Raw genomic sequence first — 16,669 nt, 5'->3', positions numbered from 1 at the left:
ATAGTTTATGGCATTACAAAGTTAAAATGTTCAGTCGATGTTATTGAACTTTGGCCTAAATTAACCCACTGAATGTGTGTGCATGAGTTTGCCGTACAGAGGACTGACTACACATCCAGCATTGATTCCAATTTTTTACACAATGATTTTGAGATGGGCTCAGACCCCCATCACCGTGAATTGGATTAAACAAGTTTGATAGCTTTCTGCTCTCCTGTATTGGAGAAAGTGGGTATAATTCAAGTTTCTACTTACTAGGAATTTTTATAAGACTAAGTCTATGGGTAACCCACACAAAGTGAATTATCAACAGTCATGGATGCAACAGGATCCATGGCAGTCGCTTGTAAAGCATTGTACCTGTATTGTCACATTGTCACAACCTACCACGCTGCCAAGCAATTGGAAAATGCATCCTGATAATGAGTCCCCCAAAATGGTAGCCCAATAAACAAAAACACTAAAATATATTTCTAACAGAGTAATTTGACCAAAATAACTAATCATACCAGACTATATAACTATAGTCATATAATATAACAGACTATATATCCGAAAATGCATAAGGAGTGCTTAGAAAAATTTTATTAAATGCTTAATGAATTTTTAATGACAACTACATCATTAACAGTTATTGATATTTTGTGCCAGACTGGATAATGCCACTGCATAACAGCTTCAAGAATCTATGTTCAGCTTCTTGCACAGGTCACCATCTGCATGAAGATGTATAGTTCCTATAGTCACCCAGTCTTCACATATTTTTCTTTTTATATCCTAAAAATGGATACTTTGACTGGTTATTCTAAATTGACATGTGTAGTGGGTTGGTTTCTTCTGTAATGGAAAAAACAGATGCCAGAAAATGAAGGGATATTTTGTGATGTCTTTAATACAAACATTATTTTGCATGTTTAAGAATAATGAATTATAGCTTGTCTTATTTTAACTAGCTTTATGTATTCTTTTAAGAAATGTGCTGTTTTTGTAAAAAAAAAAAAAAAAAAAAAAGCTTTTGCTTGTGTTGAGAGGATTTATACTATAAAGCATAAAATTAATTTTATCCTTTAAGGTCTGTGGCTGCAGTGTGGCTTAGTAGTGGTGAAAGTCAAGGTACTGATACTGTATATTGTAACTGAATATACTGTGGAATTGTACCTTTTTCCCCATCCACTAGGAGGCATACAGAAGTTGGTAAAGGCTGACTGCTTACTCACAATACCGGTTGATTGTCTGCAGGCTGTCTTCTAATTGCTAAAAGCAGTTGCACACGCCTTACATGTGGAGTCATATTTTGCATGCTACAGCCTGTAGAAAATGAGATGCAGCAACGATTAAGGTAGCAGGAATTCACTTGAAGATCCTGAAGCACTTTTCATACTTAATGGAACCCAGCTCTGAAATGTACTAGACATGCTTGTTGTTCTTGCATGAAAAAAACGGTGTCCTTTTTTAAAGACCTGTGCAGCCTACTCCTCCAAGAGCCTAAGGCAACCCCACCTGGGTTCTATCAGCAGTTTCATCTCCACTTCATAATGGATTAGCTTACTATTCAGGGCTGTTTCCTGCCTTGTGTTCAGCGGTGCCAGGTGACTCTGAATTGACTGGAATAGGTTAGAAATGTTATGTTAAGAGTTTTCATTTTATAAGTTAATTTGGGCTTCCTGTCCTGTGTAAGTTCCTATTGTGCTGCTCACTACAGAAATATATTGGAGCTCATTGAATTGTGATTCACTCAGCAGCAGTGCAAAGAAAACTGTATTTCTTTAAGAAATCCAGAGAGCCTTGTAAACAGACTAGCAATTCTAGAAACTTCTCTTAATCTTAATATAATATCATATACAGTACATTTACATTCACTTGCCATTTTATTAGTTTAAAATACTAATCGGCCAATCACATGGCAGCAACTCAATGCATTTAACCATGTAGACATTGTCAAGATGATCTGCTCAAGTTCAAATCGAGCATCAGAATGAGGAGGAAAGGTGATTTAAGTGACTTTGAACTTGGTATGGTTATTGTTACCGGGAGGGCTGGTCTGAGTATTTCAGAAACTGCTATTCTTCTGGAATTTTCATGCACAACTATTTGTAGGGATTAAGGAGCATGGTCCAAAAAAAGGGAAAATATACAGTGAGTGGCAGTTCTCTTGGCAAAAATGCCTTATTGATGCCAGAGATCAGAGGAGAATGGCCAGACTGGTCTGAGCTGGTAGAAAGGCAACAGCAACTCGAATAACCACTTGTTACAATTGAGGTATGCAGAAGAGCATCTCTGAACTCATAACTTGTCAAACCTTGAAACAGATGGGCTACAGCAGCAGGAGACCACACCTCGTGCGACTCCTGACATCTAAGAAGAGGCAACTGAGGCTACCATTCGCATAGGCTCACCAAAATTGACAAGAGAAGATTGGAAAAATGTTTTCTTGGTCTGGTGAGTCTTGATTTCTGCTGTGACATTCGGATAGTAGGGTCAGAATTTGACATGAACAACTTGAAAGTATGGCACCATCTTGCCTTGTATCAACGGTTCAAGCTGGTGGTAGTGGTGTAGTGTTGTAAAGGATATTTTCTTTCCACACTTTGCCTCCTTAGTACCAACTGAACATTGTTTAAATGCCACAGCCTACCAGAGTATTGTTGCTGGCCATATCCATCCCTTTATTACCACAGTATACCCATCTTTTGATGACTACTTCCAGCAGAATAATGCACCATATCAGAAAGCTCATATCATCTCAAACTGGTTTCTTGAACATGAAAGTGAGTTCATTGTACTCAAACGGCTTCCACAGTCACCAAATCTCAATCCAATAGAGCACCTTTGGGATGTTGTGGAATGGGAGATTTGCATCATGGATGTGCAGTTGACAACTCTGCACCAACTGCGTGATGTGGTCATGTTAATATGGACCAAAATCCCTGATGAATGTTTCCAGCACCTTGCTGGATATATGCCACAAAGAATTATGGTAGTTCTGAAGGTAAAAAGGGGTCCAACCCGGTGCTAGCAAGATGTATCTAATAATGTGGCCAGTGAGTGTATATATTGTGTGAGAAGATTAAAAAGGAAGAACCAATAGTGTCATGCTGCCCTTAGTAATTTTACAATTCATAAGTCAGTCGCATATGTAAGTGCACAGTTCAGTTATTTTCAGACAGGATAAGTAGATTGCGAAGTGTCCTACGGTGGGTCATTACAGTAGACTGGCAATCATGCCTATTACAGCCAAATGCCTACCTTAGTAACTAATAGGCATTGCATACAATAAACTGAAGGCTGTATAAAGTACTAAATCTTTATACATTAACTTTAAGTATCAACAAACAAGTAAACCTTATTTTTGTGGTGCCTTTATATAGCTACAGTCTAAAGCCAGTATCACATTACAGTATATAAGTTTTTGTTGTGGACATATCAGACTTGCTAACTGCAGTTACTGATCTCGTCGTAGCATCATGTCAGTTTTTATGACTAAAAATTGCTGGGCATGGCTATTTTGCTGATCAGGTTACAATTTTCCAGCACAGTCATACCTGTCCCTTCTTCTGACCGCCATCACCTTGCTGCCTGGCAGAGCCAGTGCTGTACTGCCACTGTGTTGAAGGTTTAACAGTTGCGGTGAGTCCAGCAGCAATCTCTGCCCTGTATTTATTTTTTTCAAATCTTTTTTTAAAGTATTGTCATGCTACTTAAATTCTAAGACATCAGACAGATGAGCCTCTCTTCTGTTTATGAGTTCTAAAGCCTCTGTTACACGATGCAGCCGGCACTGTACAAAATTGTAACAGCTTTGGAGAGGTGAGCCTCAGCCTGGCCCTTTTTCCTTTTTCCATTCTGTTTTAACGTATAATACGAAACATCAGAAAGACAAGCCTCTGGTCTGTCTTGGTGAGATTCAGAACACGTGTTCCTTATTCTTTGTTGTGTGAACTACATATGATTCTGTTGCATAGATGCTGCAGCATACAAATGTAAACAAGCTAAATGCATTTTTTTTTAATTGTTTGAGAAATATACTGTATAATTAAAAAAAAACATCTTCAAAAATAAAAATAAATTAACAAACAATGAAGACTTACTAATGTGTTTATGCTGTTTACTGAAGTGCCTTGTTATATATGATGTTTAGTTTTTCCATCTTTAGTCAATATATAAAGGTTCTTAGGACTTTGTACCCTTGAACATGCCACATAAAGTTGTCCATGTGAGAAACAGGCTGTGTCGAAATTGATTCCAGCAATTTTCAATGATTGTCCAAACCTTCCGAGCGTCAAGTGGATGATAACAGACGTATAAGACCGAATCTCGAACATTAAACGACAAACAAATAATACTACATATTTTTCATGATAAAACTGCCAGTTGCTTTGACAGAGCACACCAGAAACGGTCCGAGCTTCAACTGGATGGTAACATACATACAAGACCGCACGATTGTTACAGTCTGCTTTATATATATATATATATATATATATATATATATATATTCATTGCGTAGTCTGTGTCACAGTCTGATTGTATGGGTGGTTACCTACCAGGTAACGCTTGTGGTTGGTCAGCAAGTCAGCTAACATCCGCCACGGTGCCCTCATTTCAGTTGCGAGAAGCAGATCATAGAATGGTTGAAATAGTTTACTGTCAAATAATGCAAAGAGTATGCGACACGTGTTTCGCCCTAATTCTGGGCTCATCAGGCGTACACACTCACTGCACCCCCCTCTCGGGGAATTGAACCTCGGATGTCAGCGCCAGAGGCGAGGCCTCTAACGTTGCACCATGGCGACCTGGTAGGTAACCACCCATACAATCAGATTGTGACACAGACTACGAATGCAATGAATGTAATTACCCCGATCTACATGCTGTCAAATGAATGAACCACACGCCATTAGGGTGAAACACGTGTCGCATACTCTTTGCATTATTTGACAGTAAACTATTTCAACCATATATATATATATATATATATATATATATATATATATATATGGCAGCTCAAGTCACAAAGACAGAATGAGTCCCAAAAATAGATAGTTGGCTGGGTTGGCATCCCATTTAATTTCAAAAGGAAGTGGTGCTCAAACATAAACAATGCTCGCAGTTGCCTCCAGTTCTCCCTCTGGTGGTCATTCCGAGTGTCAACATGCATGATAACATGCATACAAGACTGCAAGATCATGGTTAAGGGTTAAGGGTTGATTTCACCCTACAGTACTTTTAGGCGACCAACGAGAAACCTATGTACCAAGTTTCATGAAAATCACTCCAGCCGTTCGAAAGTGATGCTGGAACATACATACATACACACCCACACACACACATTGACTTCTAATTAACAGGGTAGATTTTATGAAGAATTTTATTTTGGGTTTCACAAACTTTTGGGACAGAGGGTAATTCTTAGCAATTAACCAAAGTTCTGCTTTTGGCAAGTTAATTCTATCCTTAATAGTTCTCCCCGTAAGCTACTTTTTCTTTTTTTTACAGCATATTCTAACAGGAAAGCAATAGATCTTCATGCAAACAGTGCCTACAGGTAAAGGTAATATACTTAAACAAAGGACACATAAAATTCACATGGTGCCTTTATTCCTATAATCTACATTTTAAAAAATCCGTAAATCAAATCCATAAAGTTAGAATCTGGCGTTTCAGATTATACGCCAATGATTAGAGCCTTTATAGGAAACATGCATGTGGAACCGGTCTTATTTAAACAACAAATATCTAGTGTCTGGTGTTCCCTTTGCTATTGAAGTCTGTGATGACATCATGCCAGGATCAAAAGTACTCTGTAAGGACCTCAGAAAAAAGGTTGTGAATGCCTGTGAGTCTACTAAGAGACTTAGAAAGATCACCAATTATTTAAGGAAATTCATCCACAAGTGGCATAATTATCAAATGACTATTAATATGTCTCAGGACACCCCAGCAGTTTCAGCCCATGAGCTAACCATTTAATACTAAAAGAAGTCTCCAAGAACCCCAAAATTTCATTGCAAGATCTACAGGTATCTTTTACAAAAGTTGGTCAAGGAGCATGCAGCTACAATCAGAAAAAGATTTGAGAAATTTGACCTGCAAGCAAGGTGTGGCAGGTAAAAACCTTTGCTGTCTAAAAAGAACATTAGAACATGACTATAGCTTGCCATTGAAAATATAGGCAAAGACCATGGGCCTCATGTATTAATGCCGTGCATAGAATTCGCACTATAAGGTGACGTAAGCACAAAAGCGGAAATGTGCTTATGCACAAAAAAATCCAGATGCATAAATCTGTGCGAACTCCAGCTTCCACGTTCTTCCGCTCCATATATCCTGGTCAGCGTGAAAATTAACGCACGTGCACGTGCCTGCTGCCCCACCCCGACTCCTCCCAGAATTACGCCTCTTTGAATATGCAAATCAATATAAATAGCCCTTAAGCTCCGCGTTCTGTGAAAAGGCAATGGCAAAAGCACGAGGGAAAATAGAATTTCAGCGAAAACCAAGTGGAGGCAAGGAAAAACGTACTATTTGTTGGTTTAAACAGTGGTATAAACAACAAAAGGAAGCTGATTGAGTGACATAGCGTGTCGGAAAAACTCGAAAGCTCAAGTTCACAAAGTCACACAGTGCCCGAAATAAAAAAAAAGTTGTCAGATATCAAAGTCACCGTGAAAAGGCAAATCGTAGCCCACCGTCTGAGTGTCATATGAAAGCTTATTAGGGTACACAGAAAAAAAAAAAGGCACACAGTGGGGGGAAAAAGCACGAAATGTCAACTTTAATCTTGAAATTTCCACTACTCATGTAGTTTATTTTTTTCATTAAAGTAGAACATCAGAAACTTCATCTTAAAATCGTTTAATTTACTAGTTTCTCAAATCCTATCGTAACTAAAGTAGCACGTTAAATGCTTTGTTTTGTATTTGATCTTCTATGTGTGTGAATCACTACGTGCTTCTGTGCTTTCTCTTCCTCCGACAGGACAGAGAATCCATTACATTCGTAATATTACAGCTCTCTGAATAATTAAAATATTGAGATGTATACGTGATATCATTTTCATGATGATAGGAGTTAAAGCATGCTATTAAACATGGGAACACGGTGGCGCAGTGATTTTTCATGTCCCACACAAGATGCTTGCTGCGCCATACTCGACCTTCGATGAAATGCTTTATTGTAGCAGTACTGTCTCTTTCAAACTTACTAACCTCCGATTCCTCTCCTTACTTTTCTTTCTCCAAATACCCAATCGCCACACAATCAGCTCTGTAATAAACGTTAAGCCATCTGTAAGCTTAGAACGCAGATTCTTCAAAACTTTTAAGGAACATTGAAATATCTTCGTAGTACATGTTTAATTATTCTATCAGCATCTATCCTTCCAGTGTCGCGTCAGCACCAGCAAGAATACAGCGCGAGGCAGGAACAATCCGTGAAGGGAGCACCAGCTGCTCGCTAGCGCAGCAGCACAGTGTCCTCACGTGTTTAATTATTAACAATATAGATTATTTAAATGAAGTTAAAGTTTTATCTGCAAAATATAATAAACCTTGTTATGTATTGTATTAAAGTACCTGTTTCACAATGCCAATAGTAACCAGTAGGTGGCACCAAGCAATGGATATGTGGTGCATACTAGAGAGTTTTTTGTTAAGGCAATAAAGAAGTGAGTGGTCGGATACTCCGCACCATTACGGAAAAAGTCAGTGTCGGTGTGTTTGTGAAATTAGTAGCACGCAACATAGTATAAATTGGCGACGAGTTGTGTCAACGAGAAGAACCGACCGCGCTGTGTATTGGCTAGCTAGTGAGCTGGTTTAGACTTAAAGGAGCCTCTTTTCCGCCGCAGAGTCTAATGTGGAGTGCAAGGTGCTGACGACATGGCTGGAGTAATCGGACGGATGGATCCCTTCGAGGACACTGGTGAGCAATGGACGCTGTATATTGAACATTTTGAACATTACATACTGGCTAATGACATTACGGCCGCGAAGAAATTGCCTGTGTTGTTTAGTGTAATGGGACCTAAAACGTACAAACTACTACGCAGTTTGGTAGCGCCTACGAAGCCATGGGAGATGGAGTATCGCTGTGTTGTGGAAGTTTTACAAGCCCATTTCGCCCCGAAACGACTCGTGATAGCGGAGAGATATCGGTTCTACAAGTGTAATCAGGGGGAAGGGGAAACGATAGCACATTGTGAGTTTGGTGCATATTTGGAAGACGCACTACGAGACAGGTTTGTTTGTGGACTAAAGTGTGAAACTGTTCAGAAGCGGCTGTTGACTGAGAAAGATCTTATATTTCAGAAAGTAGTTGATTATGCAGTTTCCGCAGAGACGGCAACGCGTGACATGCAGCAGTTAAGTGCTTCCCTTAAAGTGAACGAGGTGCTTTCTAAAAACTGTAACAAATGCCGCCGTTGCGGGAAAATGAATCATACTGATGATGATTGTTGGTATAAACACTGTGACTGCCACCAGTGTGGGGGGAAAAAAGGACACACTAAGAACATGTGTAGGAACAAAACCAAAAGCTAAGAAAGAGGGAAATCTTACTCAAAAGGATAATGCCATTAAGCGAAGGATGCAAACTAATAAGAAGAGAATTCATCAGGTTGAGGCAGGGAAAGGTGAAAGTGAGAGTGAAGAAAATAAATCTGATACTGCCAATGAGTTAGGACTGTATTCTTTGTCTCAAAAAGGCAAATATTCACGAATTTCCGTGCTGCCTATAGTAAGCGGGAAGAAAATGGAATTGGATACTGGAGCTGCATTGTCTTTGATTCCCTTGGAACAGTACAGAAGCACACTGAGCCAAGTGGCTCTGCAACCCACGGATATCATGCTAAAGACATACACTGAGGAGCCACTGGCACCAGAAGGGGTTATCAAAGTGCAGGTCAAATTAAATAATCAATGTGCTAAGTTGCCTTTGTATGTAGTGAAAGTAGATGCACCCCCACTGTTTGGTAGAGAATGGCTGAGAGTTATTAAACTGAACTGGAAAGACTTAAAGATGGTGCATGCCATTGAGCAAAAAAAAAAAAAAGAAAAGAAAACTTGGAGTCTGTGTTAAAGAGACACTCAGCTGTTTTCTCTAAAAAGCTAGGCACAATGAAAGGAATTAAGGCCAGACTGACTCTCAGACCTAACAGTGCACCCAAATTCTGTCCACCACAGAACGTCCCTTATGCTCTTCGACCTCGAGTGGAGGCCGAATTAAAATGCCTGACTGCGCTTGGAGTGATCTCTCCAGTGGAGCACAGTGACTGGGCCACACCCGTGGTGCCCGTAAGCAAAAAGGATGGCACAATTAGACTTTGTGGGGATTTCAAGGTCACACTCAACCCAGCTCTCTGTGTGGATAAGTACCCAATTCCACGCATTTTTGAGGACCTTTTTGCCTCTCTAGCAGGTGGTCAACGCTTTAGTAAATTAGACTTGCCTATCTACAGATGGAGGTGGAAGAGAAGTCTAGGAAGCTGCTGACTATCTCAACGCAAAAAGGACTATTCTGTTTTAATCTCTTACCCTTTGGTGTAGCGTCATCACCCGCTTTATTTCAGAAGGCTATGGACCAAGTGCTTCTCGGACTGCCGTATACTCACTGTTACCTGGACGACATCCTTGTGAGTGGCCCTGATGAGCAGACCCACCTCAAAACTCTGGATACAGTTCTGGGTAGGCTAGAGGAGTATGGCCTGCACCTCAAGCAAGAGAAGTGCTTGTTCTTCCAGGAGTCTGTGGAATACTTAGGTCACATAATTGATGCAGCAGGACTTCACAAATCGCCAGAAAAGGTGTGTGCCATTGTAGAGGCCCCAGCACCACAAGAGGTTAGTCAATTACGTTCTTTTCTGGCAATGTTAAACTACTATGGACGTTTCATCCCTGACCTGTCCACTATCTTGAAACCACTGAATGAACTGCTAAACAAGAAGAAGCAATGGCAGTGGACATCAGACTGTGAGTCCGCTTTCCAGGAAGCTAAATCACTCATAGTATCGCAGGAGGTATTGACCCATTATCATCCAGAACTGCCCCTTCGACTCACGTGCGACGCTTCACCTTATGGGGTCGGAGCTGTGCTCTCGCACGTCATGCCTGATGGCAAAGAAAAACTGATAGCCTGTGCATCATGAACTCTTAGTAAAGCGGAACAAAATTATGCTCAGATCGAGAGGGAGGCACTAGCGATAGTCTTTGGAGTGCGCAAGTTCCACCAGTACCTCTATGGTAACAAGTTCACGCTGCTCATGGACCATCGCCCATTAACATCCATCTTGAGCCCATCGAAAAGTACGCCGTCAATGGCTGCCGCCCGAATGCAGTGTTGGGTACTCCTCCTGTCTGTACATGATTACACCATTCAATATCGGAAAGGTGCATTACATGCAAATGCTGACTGTCTTTCACGCTTACCAATCCCCCATGCTCACGAAGAGAAACGAAGCGCAGTAGACGTATTTTACACGTCTCAGTTGGACACCCTACCAGTTAGTGACGCCGAGATCAGACGGCACAACATGTCTGACCCCATTTTATCTCATGTTGTGGAAATGGTCACCACTTTACGTATGGTGGCCTGGCATCGACTCTCAAATTGAGTTCCAAGCTAAATCCTGCCACTCTTGTCAGAGTATGCAAAAAGAGCCTGGGCTAGCACCTTTACACCCTTGGATGTGGCCCTCTAGTCCCTGGGAAAGGATACATGTGGACTTTGTGGGTCCATTTGAAGGAAATATGTTCCTGGTCGTGATAGACGCACATTCCAAGTGGCCTGAGGTGCATATTATGGACAACACCACAGCCGGTAAGACCGTTCAAGTGCTCAGGAGCCTTTTTAGTCGATATGGCATTCCACACATCCTTGTGAGCGACAACAGACTTCAGTTTTGTTCTGAAGAGTTTAGTACATTCTTGAAGTCCAACGGAGTAAAACACATCCGCTCAGCACCGTACCATCCTGCCACCAATGGCTTGGCCAAGCGTTTCGTGCAGACATTCAAACATTCCTTAAAATCTTCTAGAGGCAAGCACTTGTGCAACAACGCCTGGATACATTTCTTTTAACATACCGCAATACCCCTCATGTAACAACAAGGGAGACACCAGCTATGTTGTTCTTCGGACGCAAGCTGCGATCACGGCTGGATTTTCTGAAACCCAGTGTTGCTGGTGTAGTGCACAGGTCACATGATGCTCAACAAGAGCGCCGCCAACCACACTCCAAGGAGAGACAGTTTGATATAGGAGAGCTTGTCCTCGTGCGTGATTATAGGAAGGGGAGGAGAAGTGGACCCAAGGTGTTGTCATGGAGAAGACTGGACCAGTGTCATACAAGATAAATGTGGGACAACAAGGGGTATGGAAACACCATGTGGACCAGATGCTGACACGTCCCGATCCAGAGCTTCAGCAAGCTGCAGTGAACCTTCCTGTGGACCCCCCGGTGTTACTATCCCAGAGTGATAGTAGTACCACACATCACCCTAGTACATCTCACCATGACAAGAATGATCAAGTTCCAGAGATTGATTTACCACCGAAAACACCAAAGTCCACTGATTCACGACACACGGAGCATACTCTGGTAACAGAGACTGTCAGACGTTATCCTGTGAGGATCACTAAACCACCACTTATCTCAGGTGATGAGTGAACACCCACTGAGATGGAGAACATACAAGTGTGTGACTGTTCAAGTTCAGAGACATATTCTTTTTCAGAGTTCTGAGATATATTTGTTATAAAAAAAAAAAAAAATCTTTGTGTTATTGATAATCAATCTTAGCAGGGGGGAGATGTGTTATGTATTGTATTAAAGTACCTGTTTCACAATGCCGATAGTAACCAGTAGGTGGCTCCAAGCAATGGATATGTGGTGCATACTAGAGAGTTTTTTGTTAAGGCAATAAAGAAGTGAGTGGTCGGATACTCCGCACCATTATGGAAAAAGTCAGTGTCGGTGTGTTTGTGAAATTAGTAGCACGCAACATAACAAACATATTTTGCTGCATTTCATCTTAAAAATGATATCGTCATCATATGTAAATATGTGCTTTATAAAGTGGCTCAGGTTGTGCAATATTATAACTATATCGCAAGTTTACAGTGAGGTAATTGTACTTGTAAGTACAAACAGTTCTACAAGGAGTACTTGATGAACTGATTGAGTGCGTTTAGAGTTCTTGAGATGAAACAGTTTCTGAACCGTGAGGTCAGTACAGGAAAGGCTCTGAAGCGTTTGCCGTATGAGAGCAGTTCAATAGACAGCATGGCTGAGGCAGCGTGTGCTTGATGCTGTATACTGATAATTCTCTTTCTGATCAGCTGCTGTAGATCTGTGATTCCCCACTCAGATACAGTAATATAAATACTCCAAGTGGTGAGTAATATGGAAAAAGTGGCAACCCCTAACAGGAGCAGCTGAAAGAAGAAGAAGAAGGTGCAGTGGGAGCAACAACGCTAAAGCAGTTATGGTATTTGAAATATATAACAACAATAATTATATTGTTACAGGTTAATTACAATCAGATGCCATAAACTAATAAATAATATGCAATTAATTTCAGTGTATTTATAAGGTTTTATACATTGTGATTTGAACATGGAAATGTTCTTGCGCAACATTTTTGTGCATACGCACCGTTTATACATGAGGCCCCAGGCCTCCTGTTACAATGTGCTCTGGGCAGAAGATAAGAGTTGTCTGGCCCCAGTAACTTTGGACATGTGTGGTGAAAACCAAAGTCAGCATTTCAGGAGAAGAACCTCATACCAAATATGAAGCATGGTGATGAAGGTATTATGGTTTGTGGTTGTTCTGCTGCCTCATCAAGTCAACAATGATTTTTGCATCTTATCAAAGGGTGCTTGAGGAATATTTCAGGCCATCTATCGGAGAGTTGAAGTTAAGCTGGAAATGGGACTTTACAACATGATGATGATCATAAGCACATGAGTAAATCCATCAAGAAATTACTCAAAAAGAAAAAATTGAAGGTTATGAACTACTTAAGTCAAAGCCCTGATTTCTGTCCCAGTGAAATGTTGTGAGGGAAATGGGCAGTGCATGCAAGAAAACCCAAAAACATCTTGGAACTGAAGGAATTTTGCATGGAGAAGTGGTCAGAAGTTTCACCGAGTCAAAATCAGAGACTGGTAGGCAGTAATGCAGAAGGCCTACAAGAAGCCATTTCTGCTAAATAGGGTAATACCAGCTTCTGAGGCCAATGGTGTGCTTATTTTTTTTTTCTAGTATACCATTACGACTCTTGATATTTTAGTTGAATTAATGATTAAAAAGGCAAATTTTTATTTTTTTCATTGAAGTTTATCACCTTTATCTGTAGGCACAATTTTCATAAAGATACACCGTTTTTCTGTTCAGATATATTGAAAAAGTCAACAATTTCCATGCGGTGTACTTACTTTTTCACATGACTGTATATGCTCCTTGAATAATCTGATTTAATAAAGACATACGAGTCCTGATATAAATGCATTATTATCTGATGTATTCTTTTGTGGTTTTTTTTTTTTTTGTTTTTTTCTCTCACGGATTTCTGTTTACTCTTGCAGGTGATTGCTGTGGTAATGGACATATTTACTGATGTTGACCTGTTTGCTGATCTGCTGGAAGCTGCTTCACGCCGTGTACCTGTCTACATCTTGCTGGATGAAATAAACTCCTACCATTTTGTGAGGATGGTGTTTCAGTGCAAAGTCAACCTTGACTTTGTCCATGTAAGTAATTCTTCTCTGTTCATGCCAAGTAAATCAATGAGCCACATTACAACCTCACATGCTCTCAATTTTTATGTGGTTAAAAGGATTTATAGTATATACTGCACCACTATACCTTTTACATTAAAGTTTGTTTCTTCTTTTTTTCTTTAATTTTATTGATTTTATTAAAATCAAGCTACATTCCATACAAATAACTCAAGTTTTACCAAAAAAAAAAAGTTTCAAAACAAATCAACCCCACCCCTGGGAAAGTTTGTTTTGAAACTCCTCTGTCATCTTTGTGACTGTAGGAAGGGATATTTCGTAGACAAACATATTGAAGACCTTTATATCTTGAAGTTATTATGGAAATGCTTGAAGATTGGGAGTTGATGAGCTGTGTTGTACTGAGTTGAATGATCCATTAAAATCACAATTTGATAGACAATTGTAGCAACACTACACTGTTCTCCTTCCGTGAATATTCCACTTTGTATTGTCCTAAAAGGGAAATGAGGATTGATAATTGGAACAACAGGGTTTTATGAATAAACTAGGACACAACATGAAAAATAACAGAGTAAAGTCAACAATCAAGCATAATTTTGTACAAAAAGTATACTCTTACATTGAATTTTTCATTACTTGACTTCGTGAAACATAATGTTGAATTGGGTCAACTGCTTTAAGTGCTACACTGACTTACATTGTGGCATTGTGGACATCACTAATAGGTTGTATTTTTTTGTTTACCTTGTATTGATTTATTCACCATGGACATATATGGTTGATATTCCTTTTTGTTTGAAATAAATATGCTAAAGGAATAACCAAGTCTGAACTTCAGGAATTGTATACAGAAGTAATATATATATATAATGAGGTCCTCAAGACAATAATTCTGGGGTAAAGGAGAGGCAAAGTAGGACACACTCCACATGGCAAAGATAATAAAATATAAGAACACCTATGCATTAGGATAAAAAGAGGCTTTGTGTGCCAATGTCTGCTCACTATAGGAATCAGTAAATCCTAGTAGAATGTCTGTCTCTGGGTGAAGAGGTGCCGGTTTAGGCATGTAGTTAGTATGAGGATGTTCCCTGGGGAGAAGTATCAGAAATTTAATGTCAGATTGTATTTGGCCAAGCAGTCCTCAAAGATAATAGTAAATTGACCAAAAATTGTAGTCCGTGACTAAAAAAAGTTAAACATATGAACATTACTGTTTATTTGTAAAAATTAGATTTCCTGGTAATGCAAATGTTCTGCAGGAGCTTTAAAAAAAACTATCAAATACAAAATATTAAGATTAATCAAGCACTTGAGTAACACAAACATGTGCTTGATTTCAAAACTATTTTAATTCACCAGTGGTAAGAAAGTACCACCCATGTGCAGAAGGCTTTAGTCCTTGCACTATGATGCCCTCAATGCAAAATTCTGTTCAGAATGCTTAATTGTAGTAATAGGACAATCTGGTATGTTTAAAAGAGCTTCATAATATGTGTATTTGCTCCTACATTATTGCATCTCTGAACAAAGCATATGTTTAAATTATATTTGTGTTGCATTTAGAAAGTATTATCTGATTATTTTTTCCACTAATCCTTCCTGGATTTGTCTATTATCTTATTTTGCCCCACTATTACCTCTAAATTATCTCTATGCACTTCTTTGTTTTGTTTTTTCTTATTAGTAGGATGCTTAGGGCCCTTTCTTATATTTATTTACTAACACTGCAGAATTTTCCACTCCTCTTGTAGTACCTTTTTAACTTTAATTTTGATTAAATAGTTTATTTCATGTATTTTTGCAGAGTAGATGAAAATACAACCTACTTTAGTGGGACCATGATATCCCCTGGTGGTCAATGCTTGTAACTGATCTTTTCAACACTTCATTACTTCCAGACCAAGCATGAAAATAATTTCCAGAAAATGGATATTGAACTCATCAGTTCATAAACACAATGGTGCATTCATTTAATTGTATTCATTTTTGTTGTTTTACCTTACCATCTTTTTATTGTTTATTGGATTAATTTTAAGAAGCAGTTTACCCTTAAAAGGTTTGTTTATCCAGTGGGTAGCTTACAGATTATTATAATTTGATTTTTTTCAAAATATTCTGACATTGCTAAACTCTCTTGTGCAGTGGTGTAAACTTTCATAATAATTGCTAAACATTTTAATAACAGAGGTCAACAGGTCATTTTCATCAGAGGTAATTTTATGTGGGTTTTGTAGTGTTTTTCGTGCTGATTTCTGTTATGTGTTTAGCTTTTCCCTAGCATGTTTAGTTATTGTGATGAAGCTAATTTTATATTGCATGATATGTTTTATAGTTTGCCTAAGCATGTTGCAAGATTTAATGATAATTGTCTGTATTTTTATGTTACAAACTTTAACTGAGATTGATTTCAGTTGTTATCATGCCTAGAAATTGTATTAATCATCCAGACAGTTTCTGTTGTGTGTAGTTCATTCATGACAAAAACACAATGTCGCCCAATTACCACAGATCTTAAGAAGATATACAAATTGTACTTCGGCTGTCCACTTGGTGACCAGGATAAATCTTGGGCTTCACTTGTCATCTATAGGAAGGGATATTTATAAGTCCACATGTCAAGTCCACTTTAATAATAATAATACATTTTATTTATATAGCGCCTTTCCCATGCTCAAGGCACTTACAGAATATAATAAAGAACGGCAGAATATACAGTATATAGCATTGTACAAACCAGATAAATAAATAAAGAAGATTAAGACAGTAAATTCTGAAAAAAAACAGACAACATAATTGATGGTCTAGCACACACATACCGGTTACATTAGCATCTTGACAGAGAAGTAAACTGAGAGAAAGGTAATAAAGTCAAGTAGAGCTAAAAGCCTTCCTGAACAGATGAGTTTTGAGTTGTTTTTTAAAAG

General features: G+C 39.0%; 1 protein-coding gene across 1 annotated transcript in view; it reads left to right on the top strand.

The window, feature by feature from the left end:
• The window catches only part of fam83hb (family with sequence similarity 83 member Hb), a 117,770-nt gene that overhangs the window by 81,840 nt on the left and 19,261 nt on the right, over positions 1-16,669 (top strand). The window contains exon 3 of the mRNA XM_051935940.1: positions 13,587-13,751. Coding sequence (XP_051791900.1) covers positions 13,587-13,751 — 165 coding nt within the window. The remainder of the gene's footprint in view (positions 1-13,586; positions 13,752-16,669) is intronic.

This window comes from Erpetoichthys calabaricus, chromosome 13 (assembly GCF_900747795.2).
Source record: "Erpetoichthys calabaricus chromosome 13, fErpCal1.3, whole genome shotgun sequence".
Classification (NCBI taxonomy): Eukaryota; Metazoa; Chordata; class Cladistia; order Polypteriformes; family Polypteridae; genus Erpetoichthys; species Erpetoichthys calabaricus.
Note: the sequence above shows the minus strand (reverse complement) of the source record. Positions and strands in the feature narration are given on the sequence as shown.